This window comes from Spodoptera frugiperda, chromosome 10 (genome assembly GCF_023101765.2).
Source record: "Spodoptera frugiperda isolate SF20-4 chromosome 10, AGI-APGP_CSIRO_Sfru_2.0, whole genome shotgun sequence".
NCBI lineage: Eukaryota > Metazoa > Arthropoda > Insecta > Lepidoptera > Noctuidae > Spodoptera > Spodoptera frugiperda.
The window spans coordinates 705,490-718,577 of NC_064221.1; the positions used below are offsets into that span (position 1 = coordinate 705,490).

A 13,088-nucleotide genomic window follows, 5' to 3' on the forward strand; every position below is an offset into this window, starting at 1 on the left:
AATAATGCATGCACAACAAGATAAAAATCTGTAATATAAAAATAAAGTCGGATTTTCCTTCCTGACGCTATAACTCCAGTACGCACGAACCAATTTCCACGGTTTTGCATTCGTTGGGAAGGTGTCGAGCTCCGTGAGGTTTATAGCAAAAAAAACTGGAAAAATTCAAGAGAAAAGCCAGAAAACCGGGAAAATCATTGGTGGCGAAACGAAGTTCGCCGGGTTTGCTAGTTAAAAAGTAAATAAATAAGGAACACGCTGCGAAAAAGCCAGTGCTCAGCTAAAATGCCGTAGCCCGAGCACAAAGGCTGTAACAGTGTCACATGTCCAACTTGTATCTAGTCTAGTTATTACAATTGTATCAACAAGTTCATATTCCCATCACCATCAAGATACCAGAAACTAATAAACCATTTTTATTTTAACCATACTTAAGACTGTGTGTATTATTTTATTGAATGAAAGCTGCTTGGCTTTGAACGTGTCATACTGATAAGTCTTCTGGCATGTGTATATCATATCATAATAATTATGTATACCACAATAGATAGAGTGCAGTGCGAAGCGCGCTCGTATACGGTCGTGTTTACAAAACTCGCGAATCGCGCGGCACTAGCCGCTGCCTGCCTTACTATGAGTACCCAACCACTCATAGCCAATGAGTTGCTGGCATTTATTCAGCATGCCATCGACACGATGGATGAGGTTAGCATCTTGCAAATCTGCAAAACTAACTTCAAGGAGGAAGACATAAGTAGCGGCAAAAGGTTGCTATTCCAATGTCTTGGAAAGCTGGACGAGATGCCAGCTCGCCGAAGAGACGGAACGGAGAAAAGTGTGCAGGATATAATCACCTTGCTGAAGGTGACAGATCCCGACGACGTGCCTGCATTCGTGGCAAAGGACTTGCACAAGCTGCCCCCTGTCACCTTTGATCACGTCGACGTTACCAGGCTACTCAAGGACATCATATCCTTGAAGACAAGCCTGGCTGAGGTACAATCCAAGCTGATGTCTTCAGAGAATACAATTGGAGAACTCCGTGCGGAATTGATGGCGTTACGCAACACAGTTGCTGTAAGTGGGTCACCGAAACTGTGCACCGACGCAAACACATGCCGCGGTGCAGCTAATGCATCGGTCAGCAGTTTTGAGTCGGCGAAGGCGCAGGCATCGCCACGTGCGGGCGTTGCAGTGAGTCACTCCGCCGAACGGCTAGCGTCTCCGGCGCAGGCTACGACACGTGTGAGTACGTCGACCCCCAAACGTGCTTACGCTGACATCGCTGCAAAGGGGGGTAAGCAGACTCAACAGGGCGAAAAGCCTCACGTGGATCTGCATCAGGAGGTTCCTAAAAAGAACCAGAATGACAAGGAAGGCTTTACCCTTGTCGAAAGAAAGAAGAAGAGGAAGCCTACTTGCCGCAATCAGTGCGGTACCGCATTGACAGGACATAACCATCTGCTGCGTCCTGCTGTACCAGCGACGCTGCTCTACGTGTCCCGTCTGCATGACTCTACAAAGGTGGAGGAGATTGTGGAGTTCATCAAGATAAAGGCAAAGCTTCATCTGAAGGTCGAGCAGCTGCACTCTCAACACAGAGTGCACTTCAAGTCCTTTGTGGTCAGGGTGCCGACTGAACATCTGTCGACCTTCATGAAGGAGGAGTTTTGGCCGCGAGGGGTAGTCTACCGACGGTTCCGAGGTCGGCTACCGGACACCGCGCGACACACGACGCCGTCTCTTCGTGTGACCTAGTTATTAAGTACTAAGTAATTGTAATATTGTTTGTAATGTATGTATAGTATTTATAAATTTTTAATGTATTAGTTTATAGTATTTTATATGGGCCTATGAAGCCTGAAATAAATGAATAAATAATAAAAATAATTTTGTATTATTTGACCATGATTGTTCTAGATGAGTTTGTTTTATTTTTAGCCGCCATCGACCCACTGCATGGCAAAGGCTTCCCTACCCTCTTTCCACTCCTCTCTGTGCATAGCTTTCTGCAGCCAATCCTTATCGCAGGAGTCCCACCATCTCCTTTTGGGCCTGCCGCGACGTCTGATGAAGTTGATGTCGTACCTATGTCCTTAATAATATTGTAAATATAAAAATCTGTTGTACTTTCACGTTGAAACCTAGTTAGGATTTAAATACCGTACCTATCTGAAAAAAGTAAGGAGGTTACAATGTTTTGGAGGCCGCAGGTAACAATTATTAGGTACTAGACGAATACTTCGCTCCATGTAAAATACTGACATTCAACCTGATCTAATTAATACTAAGGCCCAATTCCCACTATAGTGCGGCTGGGGCCTTACTGCTGATGAAAAAATAGTCAAGCAAGAACCAGGAGACAGAAGATTTCTTTACAAAAGTAGACGATAAAAAAATTTGTTCTAAGTCAACGGTGCCGGTGTCGAGTGAATGTATGTGTATGATAGGTATGGTCGCGAAGACCATACCTATCATACTGCTCAAATATTCCCCACCTAATACTAAATCCATATGAAAATTTAACAACGTAGCGTCGCAGATATAATCAATTATAAACCCCAATGAACATTGTCTTACAAATCGATTATCGTCTGAACCTATACAATCAAGGATGCACAGTAACATTAACACAAGTAGTCAGTGATGGGGCCAACAATCCTGTGTTACGTGCTTTCCACATTAACCCTGACATACGGGGCCTTCGAGTACAACGAGGACCGAATGAGAACACTGGTACGGGTACTATCCAACCAACGAAATAAATATGGCCTTAAACATATAGACAATGACATAAACAATGACCAAGAATTAAACCCCGTTAACACCAATAAAAGAATAGAAGAACGAGCTTCTAGTAATGTCAGTCCTTTAGAAGCATTCAATATATCGATAGGAGTGGCAAATGTTGGAAAGGTACCTCCAGAGGCTTTTGCCCCAAACAATGAAATATTTACTAAACCAAAGCTTAGAATATGTCGCAAGAAACCCAAAGACGAATGTTCGGATGCTCCAAAATCAACGAAATTTGGTGAAGCGGACGATAAATGTGATGGTAATGAGTGTGATGACAAGCGATACAAGAGACAGAGGAATCCAAGCATCCACAATGATATCAATGACGTCATTGGACTGTTAATCAAGATTGACAAGAAGATCTCTGAGTATGAGAAACTTGTTGACCCCAAGGGCTTCATGCGTGATTTCTCTGAACCCAATTGCTCTGGTGTCAGGTGCGGCAGAATTGATAAAGAAAGACATATTGTTGAAATTGTAGTCTAGATGAAAACATTTTGCTACATTAAGATACCAAATATTAATTATGGCAACAGTTAATTTCAGTACAAAATATTACCTTTGGAATATCACATCACATCAACAGCCTTTAAGTGGCCACTGCTGACCAAAGACATCTTCTCACACGGAGAAGGTTCAAGTATTAAACACCACGCTTGCTCAAGAGTTGGAGATTTCAAACTTATAATTAGAAATTATAAACCCAGGTTTCCTCACGATGTTTTCCTTCAACGTTTGTCAGTGGTGTCTAAATAATATTAGGAAATACATATAATTCGGGTAAAGTCGCATTGGTACTTGCTGTTGGATGTTTTTTTTTTCAATGTTGCCGCACACTAGGATTTTCTCCTGTGTCGTGGGTGCGTTTACAAACATACAAGTTCACATATACATGACACTCAGACCCGAAACAACAATTTGTGGATCACACAAAGAGTTACTCCGTGTGGGTATATACCCGCTACACGTTGCACGGCAGCCAGTTGCTCAGCCGCTGCGCCAACCGCGCAGTCTAAGTTAGGTCCTTTTTTACGTATTTTGATCGGTCTATTGTTAATACTAATATAATCTACTCCTACCTACCTTGTACCTATACCTAATAACACTTGATTAAAATTATGTGCAACGTAATTTATCAGAAGATTTAGCTATTTGGAAACCTTATCAAGTATTTGAGTATAATTCATTGTAAGTATGCTCGTATTACGAATACAAATTTGATTATTTTTATTGATTTAATTAAGTATTGTACACGTATGCAATACTAATTTCATACCCAGGCTTCGCACGAATAGTTAATATTTAAATCATATTATATTTTAACAGATATTTTTGTTGCATTCTTACAAAAATAATATCTTAAAGTCCCGAGTGAACAGATTGCTCATAGGTAGGCGTGCTGCATTGTCGGCAACATCATCGCTTACCACTAGGCGAGATGGTGGCCCAACGCCATCCTATAAAGTATAAAGATGTCATCATATATTATTTGTCTAAAATTGTCCTCACAAAATGTATCCTTAGCACGAGTTTATTTGCGCTCTAATTGGCCGGTGCAAATGAACCAACCAATCAGAGAACGAACGCGCTCTCGTTTCGATCTCGTTAAACGTTAAACAAACTCGTACTGAGCCCCTTGAGGCGTATTATTCCTGAGACAACCAAGACATGTGCCTGTGTCTGGCCACCAGGGTACAGAATGGCACCGCTACATCGCGAGGCGCGCATTTCCTACATAGAAATACGCATGTTGGTAGCGTCAAAAAAATAGTGATGCCAATTAGGTGCTTGCTTAGGGTTCGATGGGTTCAATCCGTCTCTGGAGATGACCGGTATAAAAATAATATAGCGATGATAAATAATAATATCTCGAAACTTGATACAACAACAATAACTGAACAACAAAATTGAACAACTGCAAATCACAAGTTAAAAGTAGCAATATAGTTTGTGACAGAAAGATCAACGAAATAGATGATAACGGTAGAAAAATAGAGTTAAGTTTTTTATAATTTTAATTCACACTACATATACATATGGACATAGGTTGTAAGTAAAATACACGTTCAAGTGTACAATGTTCACAAGAAACCAGTTAAAACTGTAAAACTCATTCCGGCCCACAGTAACGCAATGTTTAAGAGGTTTTTAATCTCACGCTCAATTAGTCGCCTCTATCGTTACCTGCAACTAGCTGCCCAACCAATTATAGCTCGCTATTACCGAAACCCATTGAGAGTTTATAATAATTATAAACTTTACTAGGAAATATTATGTTGCAATAGAATATTTAAATCAAAAATGGCGGCCCACATCTCCTACTTCATTGTCTTTGGAATAATCGCCATCGTAATCGGCAAGGCGACAGCAGACGATGTGGAAGCTTACGTAACAGGTGAATCCGGGCTTCAAAAAATACTGCAGCTGTTGGAGAATCAAGGTAAATACGATATTGCACTAAGTCATCACGAAGATGGGCCTAACAACCACCATGAAGACACGGCTCACATATACAGCGTCGGCAAACATCGCAACAAATACAACAAACAAAAACCTCAATACGCCACACGGTACTACTCCGACGAAGCCGCGGACTACGACCGCAACGACAACAACTTACAAGACATTCTTAACAACGTGATGAGTAATGCTGATAAATCACAGCACAAATCTAATGCCAACGATGTGCTAGGTCGCTTACTATCACTTGATTCCAATAATTTTAAACTGTACAAAGCAAGAGAGGACGAGGAAAATAATGAAGACATCGTCGCTTTCCTGAATGATTTACAGAGAAACATCGCTGACGATGGAAGCTATGTCAGCGAGTTACGCTGCACAGGAAACAGGTGCGAAAGAGACAGCAACAATCGGAATGATGACGATGATAGAGACAGAGATAATCTAGAATCATTACTAGACTCGAATCTGTTAGGGAATAAAATAAAACTAAGTGACGATTTAGACGCTGTAGTCCTGGGAATGTCGGACGTCGAACGTTTATTATCAAGAACTAACTCACCAAAATTGGACCAAACGAAAGGACCGGCGTTGCTCGATAATGTTAATTTAGAAAATATCCTTAACGGACAAGATAATCTTAAAAGATCGAATGTAGAAGCACTTGTGTTTGATTTAACTCGAGTAGACAATGGGGACGCTATAGCGACACAGATCAAGGATCTACTCTCAGACAACAATGAACAGGACGGACGGATCGACGACTACGTCAGTGGAATAGAAAAACAAATAAACAATGGTGGAAAGGATACGAAAGGTAACTACAACATAGTGGCACATCACGAAAACAACAACAATATGTATGTTCCACAGTGGCTACTTGACCTCGTCTCGGATCCTGAAACAAAACAGCCCGACTTGGTTCAGTTACTGCAGTATTATTCGCCGCCCAAGTCGAAACAGCTGACAAGGCAAGAAGCCAGGCTAAAGGCAGAAGAAAGAAAAAGAAAACAACAAAAAGTGAATAGCCGCCGTAACTTCGATCATGATGTAGGAGTTCCATTCCACCTAGAAGTCCAAGGCTTAGGTCAAGTCAATCCTAATGCTCCTTAAAATAAATTCTACCAAAATTCTAGGTTAGCTGTGAGTTTTATTTGTATCCCTAAATATGTTTGCGTATCAGTAAACTTAAGACGGGATATTTACCATGTTTATTTATGTCTATGAGTTTCCGATATTTTGGGCACTGTTGCAAGCGGAACTTATACTTTGCCGGAATCTGTGTATCCTGATGGGTATAACCTAGGTGTCTTCAAGGCCCGAGTGAATAGGTTGCTTATGGGCAGACGTGCTCCATCGTAGGCCGCATCATCACTTACCATCAGGCGAGATAGCGGCCAAACGTAGACCCATCAAATGTAAAAAAAAGAAAAACATCTGTCATAAGTGTACCAGTTTAGTAAAAGTTACAAGTTTTATGGAAAATGTGTAATTTTCCGATCTATACTTGTCTTGTATCTTTAAACTCCAACCTAGATTGACTTATATCGTGTGGAGGAGACGCCTAGTTCATTGAAGAAGTATTCCAGACTGTTGAGTTTTCTGTATTCCGTGGTTGACAAAGACTAATTTAATTATTGTAAAATAATATTTGACTACCATTTCATTCAATAATGCCATCTATCGGTCTTTTTCACTAACTCCTTTTTTGCTCAGTACTAGGCGCTGTTGAACCATACAACCCGCATATACAAACATCGGTTCCAATCTCATAGTAAGCCATATAGGAAGAGATCCTTATGAATTATCAATTCTATTATGATCTTGAAAATTATTAAGATATTATGCATTAATGAAATTCTATGGTATGCCAAAATCCCATAGTTCAATCAAAGATTATAAAAAACAGACGTATTGTCTATAAAAATGATTGAAGCTGAAATAACGTTATTACACGTCCCAATTTGGTCGGACCCGACCGCCCAAATTGTAACGTGTGTAGTTGGACCAACATAATTATTATTAATATTCTTCAGCCGTGGTCGGCTTCCCGACGCCGACCCATCGTCAGTATAGCCATTCGTACCGTGTTTTTTGAGAAAATATATTTAATTACCGTAAGACCAATTGCCGTAGATTATGGTAACTTTGCATAAAAGTAACTGACTATTAGGTACACGATCGTTGTAACGTGTGTTGCAACGTCAGGGAGATGGCTGCGTTGCGACCCAATTTGGTCAGGTCCAACCAATTTGGAACGTGTATTAAGGGCTTAAATCTAACTGTCTTTAGTTGTGTCAATGTCAAAATGGTATTTATAGTCTGTGTAATTTTTGTATTTATTTTGTCAAAGTGACAACTATTTCGTGTATTGAATATCGATTTTTATTTACTTACAGATTTCGCTTAGGAAAATAATAAGGAAAAACGTATTAAAATGGCTAACGACACACCTGAGAGTGATTTCTCTATAGAATGCTTTCAAAACTACTCGGCACCGGAGGTATTTGTGCAAGGTTTAGCGGGAATGGTAAACCAGAACGATGTGGAAACCGTTATTAGAGCTCAGAAAAATATGTAAGTTTGAAAAAGGAACATAATATTTGGCTTTCTTTCTTTCTTCTATATTGTTATATAGGAAGGAAACCTCCACTTACTAAACGTAGACAAAGTAAAAAAAAACGAAGTTACGTTTCCTGCTTCTCCCAACAGTGGCAATGGCTTCGTTCGCGCATTCGCGATATAAAGTAGCCTTCTATGTGTTATTCCCGTCTTTAATCGTAAATATGCTAAATTTCATTCTAAACCGTTCTGTAGTTTTTACGTAAATCATAACATAGTCGTCATCATTCATTAGTAAGATTCTATGCTAGAATTAGGTAACTTAATTAAGACTTACGCTCTTAATATTTCTATTATGGCATAATCCAATAAACGAGCAGACAGGACTCGTGATGGTAAGCAATCACCGCCGCCCATGGACACCTGAAACACCAAAGGCGCTACAAGTCTTTTACCTTTTGGGAGTTGGGATTTCAAGGTTTGTCATCTATTATTTCAGGTTGCAACGTTTTGAGAAGACTACAGAAATGTTAACAAACTGCAACCAGCTGTCTGCCAGCCGCCTCCGTGCAGCCTCCACCGAGTTCAAGAAACACACACAACTGCTCCTCGAGATGAGGAAGGATCTGGAATTCATATTCAAAAAGATTAGAGCTATTAAAACTAAATTAAGGTCAGTATTCTCTAAAACACCATCTGTAGATTATATTACAAGGAGTCTTGTAAACCTTGTTACCCGCAGGAATCTGATTTAACTTATCCTTTATTTATAACAAACAAATAGCTTCACTAAGAGTCTAGTAGAGACAATAATTTTACTTACTTTACTCTAAAAAGTAACATTATGGTCTGACTAGAATAAAATTAATGTGTTAACTGCCACAAAGGTCACCTATGAACTGAAGATTTGCCTTCAACATTTTCCTGTCGGCAGACAAAAGCTTAAACTTATTACTTCTTCTTATAATTTTTCTTAAACTATATATATATATATATAACTGTAAGTAGATTTGCTTTACAATTTCAGTACACAATATCCCGAAGCATACAAATCAGCAGTAGCAGCATCAATAGCCAACAGAAGGCCAGCAGATGACGACGATGATGAAGACTTCAAGGCTTCCGAGACCAGACCAGAATCCAAAATGGTGGCAACTGTCTCCACGGAAACCCTGAAACCTACCACTAGTGATACTGGCAAGAAATCAAAGAAAAAAGATATGACTAGTGACGAGAGTAACAATAATAAGGAACCTAGTGTTGCCAGTGAAGAAAATCCTAAAACTGTTGGTAGGAAAGTTAAAAGAAATAGTAGTTCTTCCGAGACGGAGAGTGCTAGTTCTGGTGATGATAGCAGTACGGATACGGGCTGAAAATTATCCTCTTATATATGAATATATTTATGTAAATATTAATGAATCATGTCTAGGATACTATTTAGCTTATTACTACACACAACTATGTTAGCTCTCATACATTATCCAAAGACCAGTTGTGAAAAAAAAAAATTGGAACTGAAGTCTTTTTTGCTGGCTTTAATACATATGCAGTAGATTTACCGCCTGATTTACCACCTGCATATAAACTACTTAATAAACTTATGTAGTCAGTTCAAACAAATGACATTTGGAATTCAAATTTATCTGGTACATTACGGCTATCCAGAGATTGTGAAACAGGCCCTATATGTAAAATATGTATGATTCTTTCTTACTAGTCCCCACACAGGAAAAAAACACCTACTGCAGCAACATTTTTTAGAAAATAAATAAAAACTGGTACTTTTTAAAAAACCATTGGTAAAAATATTTTTGTAAATGCATATAGAAAAAAACATGAACTACTTACATGTAAAAAGAACATAGTCAACCTCCTTTGTGAAGTCTATTATATAAAAATAAGTCGGGTTTTCCTTCCTGACGCTATAACTCCAGATCGCACGAACCGATTTCCACGGTTTTGCATTCGATGGAAAGGTAACGGGTTCCGTGATGTTTATAGCAAAGAAAATTAAAAAAAAAAAAAACAAGAAAAGAGCAGGTGGCGAAACGAAGTTCGCTGGGTTTGCTAGTTGGTTATAAAGACTATTGTTGGTGACAAAATTATTTTAAAATGTCTAATTTTTATCTGAAAGTTGTATGTACTATATTTCTGTTGCTATGAAAACATTTTATACATAAGTGTGTGGGAATTACCTCATTTATCAATAAGATAGAATGTAATAATCAGTCACAAATGTTAATCTTGTATAATCTGCATTAAGTATATTATAATTAATTTATCATACTCCTACATGACTCATTTGTCTTCCATCAATTTAGATTGTACAATGATAGTTATCATAAAAGTGTTTTACTAATTTAAAAAATACATAGTAAATGATTATTTTTTCTCAGAGCATAAGTATATGTCAGCCTATACCTGTGTACACTGGTCCCATCGGTCATCGCATCTGTTACTCATGATTATGGGTCCCTGTTGTGACTCGAGTCTAGTTGAGTAACATCGAAAAGTTCCAATAAGTATAAAACATTATTGTCATATGTATATTTATGTTAATTTAGTTACACTGTATCTGTAAACCTTCTATATAAGAATCAATGTAAATAAAACAATAAATTATTAAAGAAATGTTTATTAAAATACCAGTCTCTTATTTACATGATGTAACAGTTAAATGCAATATTTTATATCACATACATAGAAGAAGAAAACAAGATAGTATATAGCCATAGTGGCTTAGTATAATCAAGCAAAAATAGTCTTTCTTTAACAAGTACTAAGATTTATACTTCGGAAACATAGTGGAAATCTCAATGAAGCGTGGAATATCTTACCTACTATAGAATACTTTTTTTTGAGGGTAATCAACAAAATTTTGTAATAATTAGTTGCCTTAGCTTTGCTAAATATTAAAAGATAAATTCTTAAACATTAAGAACACTGTGATGCTCACTACAGCCCGAATTTGTCACAATATTATTGCAAAACGGAATAAATTAAACAAACATTTACGATACATGAAAAAAATGGACACTGTGTGACAAACAATAACACTATGTAAGTAATTTAGCCTTTAGCATATTTCTCTGTGTGTTTCTTAGCATTGTCTATATACTTGTCGATGTTATACTTATATTCGTTGGCTACATCCATCATCAGAGGGTCATCGGGATTTGGATTGGCCAGTAAGGTCTGTAGTGACACCAGCAGCGTCTCCAGTGTGATTGTGGGCAGCCAGGCCCCTTTAGGAGGCATTTTCAACATGTCCATACATATTCTGCCACCTGTAAGTGAGTAATTTCTGATAAAGAAGGTTCTTGTAAAATTATTGATATTAGGGGCAATGATGTCGTTGTTTTTATATCGTATATACAGAAGCGACTATATATGTCCCAACTAGTGATTTAATTGCAAAGATTTAGCCATTTTAAACAGGTTCAAACAAATAAATATGATAGGGATCGGTAACCTTTATCTATGTTGGGATGATACACCGGCGTAGTGAATTTGACGAGTGGAGGCTCGAAGGGATACTTCTGTGGGATTGTAACAGTCAGTTTAAACGCTCCGTTCTCATACGGCGATCCTTTAGGTCCTTGCAAAGTGAAATTCAACACATCGTAGATATCTTCCTCTCTTGGGTGGCAAACTATTCCCCATGGAGGTTTTGTTTCAAAGTTCTTCACTTCCCTGACTAAACGCGCTGTCCTGGCACTTGGTACCATGTTGAGATTAAAGCACTAGCGATTTATCCAACAATATTTCTATTTTAAGTTAACCGATAACGCGCGCAATTTACAGCTGATCAAAATCAAATAAACATAAATGTCATTGTGTCAACTGTCAATCTCTTCTTTGGATGCGATCGTATCCAAGTCGTTTTAATCAAACAAAAACAATGAAAATAATGTTGACGCTCGTTTTGGTGGCCTTTGTGACTCTGAAATAAGAACAATATATATTCTTATCCAAGTTCTATAGCTTTCAGCCAGCACTCAAGAAAAAATATTGAGATTTAAGAAACTATAATTTTGGAATTTTGAATTAGGCTGCTTGGAACGCAGCCATACAAATTGAAATGTCAAAAGAACACCTGCATGTGGTGCCATCTGGCGTAAATTAGTGGACTATTTATTTCTGTAGAAAAATCATCGCGAAACTAAAAACACTTTGCGGAAGGTTATTGCACATTTTATTAGAATTTCTTGCAATTTCCGTAGATTAATCAGTTTACTGTTATAGTTCATTGACATCTTAGTGGTAAAATTATTAATCTTCATTAGAATAACTTACGTAAGTCGTTTAATTAGAGTGCAATATAAATAATTCAGTGCATTAGTGTATAGACACCGTTGCAGCTCCGCATACTTTGGTAAGTAAATCTATATTTCTGTATAGTTTCGAGTGATATGAAGTGAGATTATGATTTAGGGTTAATATTCCCGCTTTTTATCCGTATGTAAATGACTGAAATCGATTAACTTAAGCCCACATGCAGGCCAAATCGATACGAGCAGGTGAGGTCTGCATGATTTATTTACGTTTGTGGTATGATGTTTTATCGATCTGTAAGTGCAAGTTGGCATTTAATTCGAATACCAGAGTGTAGTACGGTGGTGTTTTATGTAATGCGATCGGATGTTAGTGGCACAGAAAACAATTATCGTCACTTTTGTTATGATTCGTCCGCCGACGAGCCGCCGGCTAACGTCCTCATTTCTCTGAACATATCGTGCCTTTACTCTTTACTCGTAACGAGTGCCTCTAGCCAGTATTTGTAGTATACAGCCTAGTTCCTGTAAACCTCTGTTTAAAAAATAATTGGGCCATGAAACCTTGTTTATGGCATATCTTTACGATTTAAGGGGCACTTCATAAACTTGAATGTACATGTAGTACAAAACATTATTAGAACTTTGATTGACTGTTTTATATTCTTGCTTAAAACTACATGATAACAATTTAAGATTTCACAAAATCATAGTGTTCTTATAAGAGTTTTAATTTTACACAAGAAGATGAATGGTTGTTAAACATAAATTGGGTTCAAAATACCTATATTATAACGTTGACACAAGACAATGTTCTAAAGAGCTATGGGGTCATTAACTCTGCACCGAGTAACAGTGACCTGATTCTTTCATTGATTTTATTTTACTAGCATGCAGTTGTTATACAACTATTTTTGTTTTACATTAGAAAGATAATAATAACTAACTACAGGTACTTAGTAATTAACCAATGTTTTATTAAAAAAAAAATAAACT

The 13,088-nt window shown here is 37.8% G+C and overlaps 4 protein-coding genes across 4 annotated transcripts in view; 3 read left to right on the plus strand and 1 right to left on the minus strand.

Annotated features, from left to right (window-relative positions):
* Positions 1-546: 546 nt before the first annotated feature.
* On the plus strand, positions 547-1,887 carry LOC126911086 (uncharacterized). The gene has a single exon (XM_050696134.1). It carries the CDS (start codon positions 634-636, stop codon positions 1,756-1,758), a length of 1,125 nt encoding a protein of 374 aa, XP_050552091.1. The 5' UTR covers positions 547-633; the 3' UTR covers positions 1,759-1,887.
* Positions 1,888-7,591: 5,704 nt separating this feature from the next.
* LOC118277550 (kxDL motif-containing protein CG10681) lies at positions 7,592-9,857 on the plus strand. Its single transcript, XM_035596397.2, has 3 exons — positions 7,592-7,833; positions 8,318-8,491; positions 8,846-9,857. The coding sequence occupies exons 1-3, from the start codon at positions 7,694-7,696 to the stop codon at positions 9,189-9,191; spliced, it is 660 nt and encodes a 219-aa protein (XP_035452290.1). The 5' UTR covers positions 7,592-7,693; the 3' UTR covers positions 9,192-9,857.
* A 580-nt stretch (positions 9,858-10,437) lies between these two features.
* On the minus strand, positions 10,438-11,638 carry LOC118277551 (ubiquitin-conjugating enzyme E2 T-like). The gene is made up of 2 exons (XM_035596398.2): positions 11,291-11,638; positions 10,438-11,105 (listed from the first exon to the last, which is right to left on the minus strand). The coding sequence occupies exons 1-2, from the start codon at positions 11,544-11,546 to the stop codon at positions 10,888-10,890; spliced, it is 474 nt and encodes a 157-aa protein (XP_035452291.1). The 5' UTR covers positions 11,547-11,638; the 3' UTR covers positions 10,438-10,887.
* Positions 11,639-11,943: 305 nt separating this feature from the next.
* The window catches only part of LOC118277196 (oxidative stress-induced growth inhibitor 1), a 79,556-nt gene continuing 78,411 nt past the window's right edge, over positions 11,944-13,088 (plus strand). Inside the window, exon 1 of the mRNA XM_035595914.2 lies at positions 11,944-12,193. The gene's annotated coding sequence lies outside the window, so the exon portion shown is untranslated. The remainder of the gene's footprint in view (positions 12,194-13,088) is intronic.

Coding starts and splice junctions, on each gene's coding strand:
- LOC126911086 (XM_050696134.1), top strand. CDS start 634: ATGAGTACCCAACCACTCATAGCCAATGAGTTGCTGGCATTTATTCAG.
- LOC118277551 (XM_035596398.2), bottom strand. CDS start 11,546: ATGGTACCAAGTGCCAGGACAGCGCGTTTAGTCAGGGAAGTGAAGAAC. Junction 11,106..11,290: donor TCATCCCAACATAGATAAAG/GTTACCGATCCC, acceptor ACTCACTTACAG/GTGGCAGAATATGTATGGAC.
- LOC118277550 (XM_035596397.2), top strand. CDS start 7,694: ATGGCTAACGACACACCTGAGAGTGATTTCTCTATAGAATGCTTTCAA. Junction 7,834..8,317: donor ATTAGAGCTCAGAAAAATAT/GTAAGTTTGAAA, acceptor CTATTATTTCAG/GTTGCAACGTTTTGAGAAGA. Junction 8,492..8,845: donor GCTATTAAAACTAAATTAAG/GTCAGTATTCTC, acceptor TTACAATTTCAG/TACACAATATCCCGAAGCAT.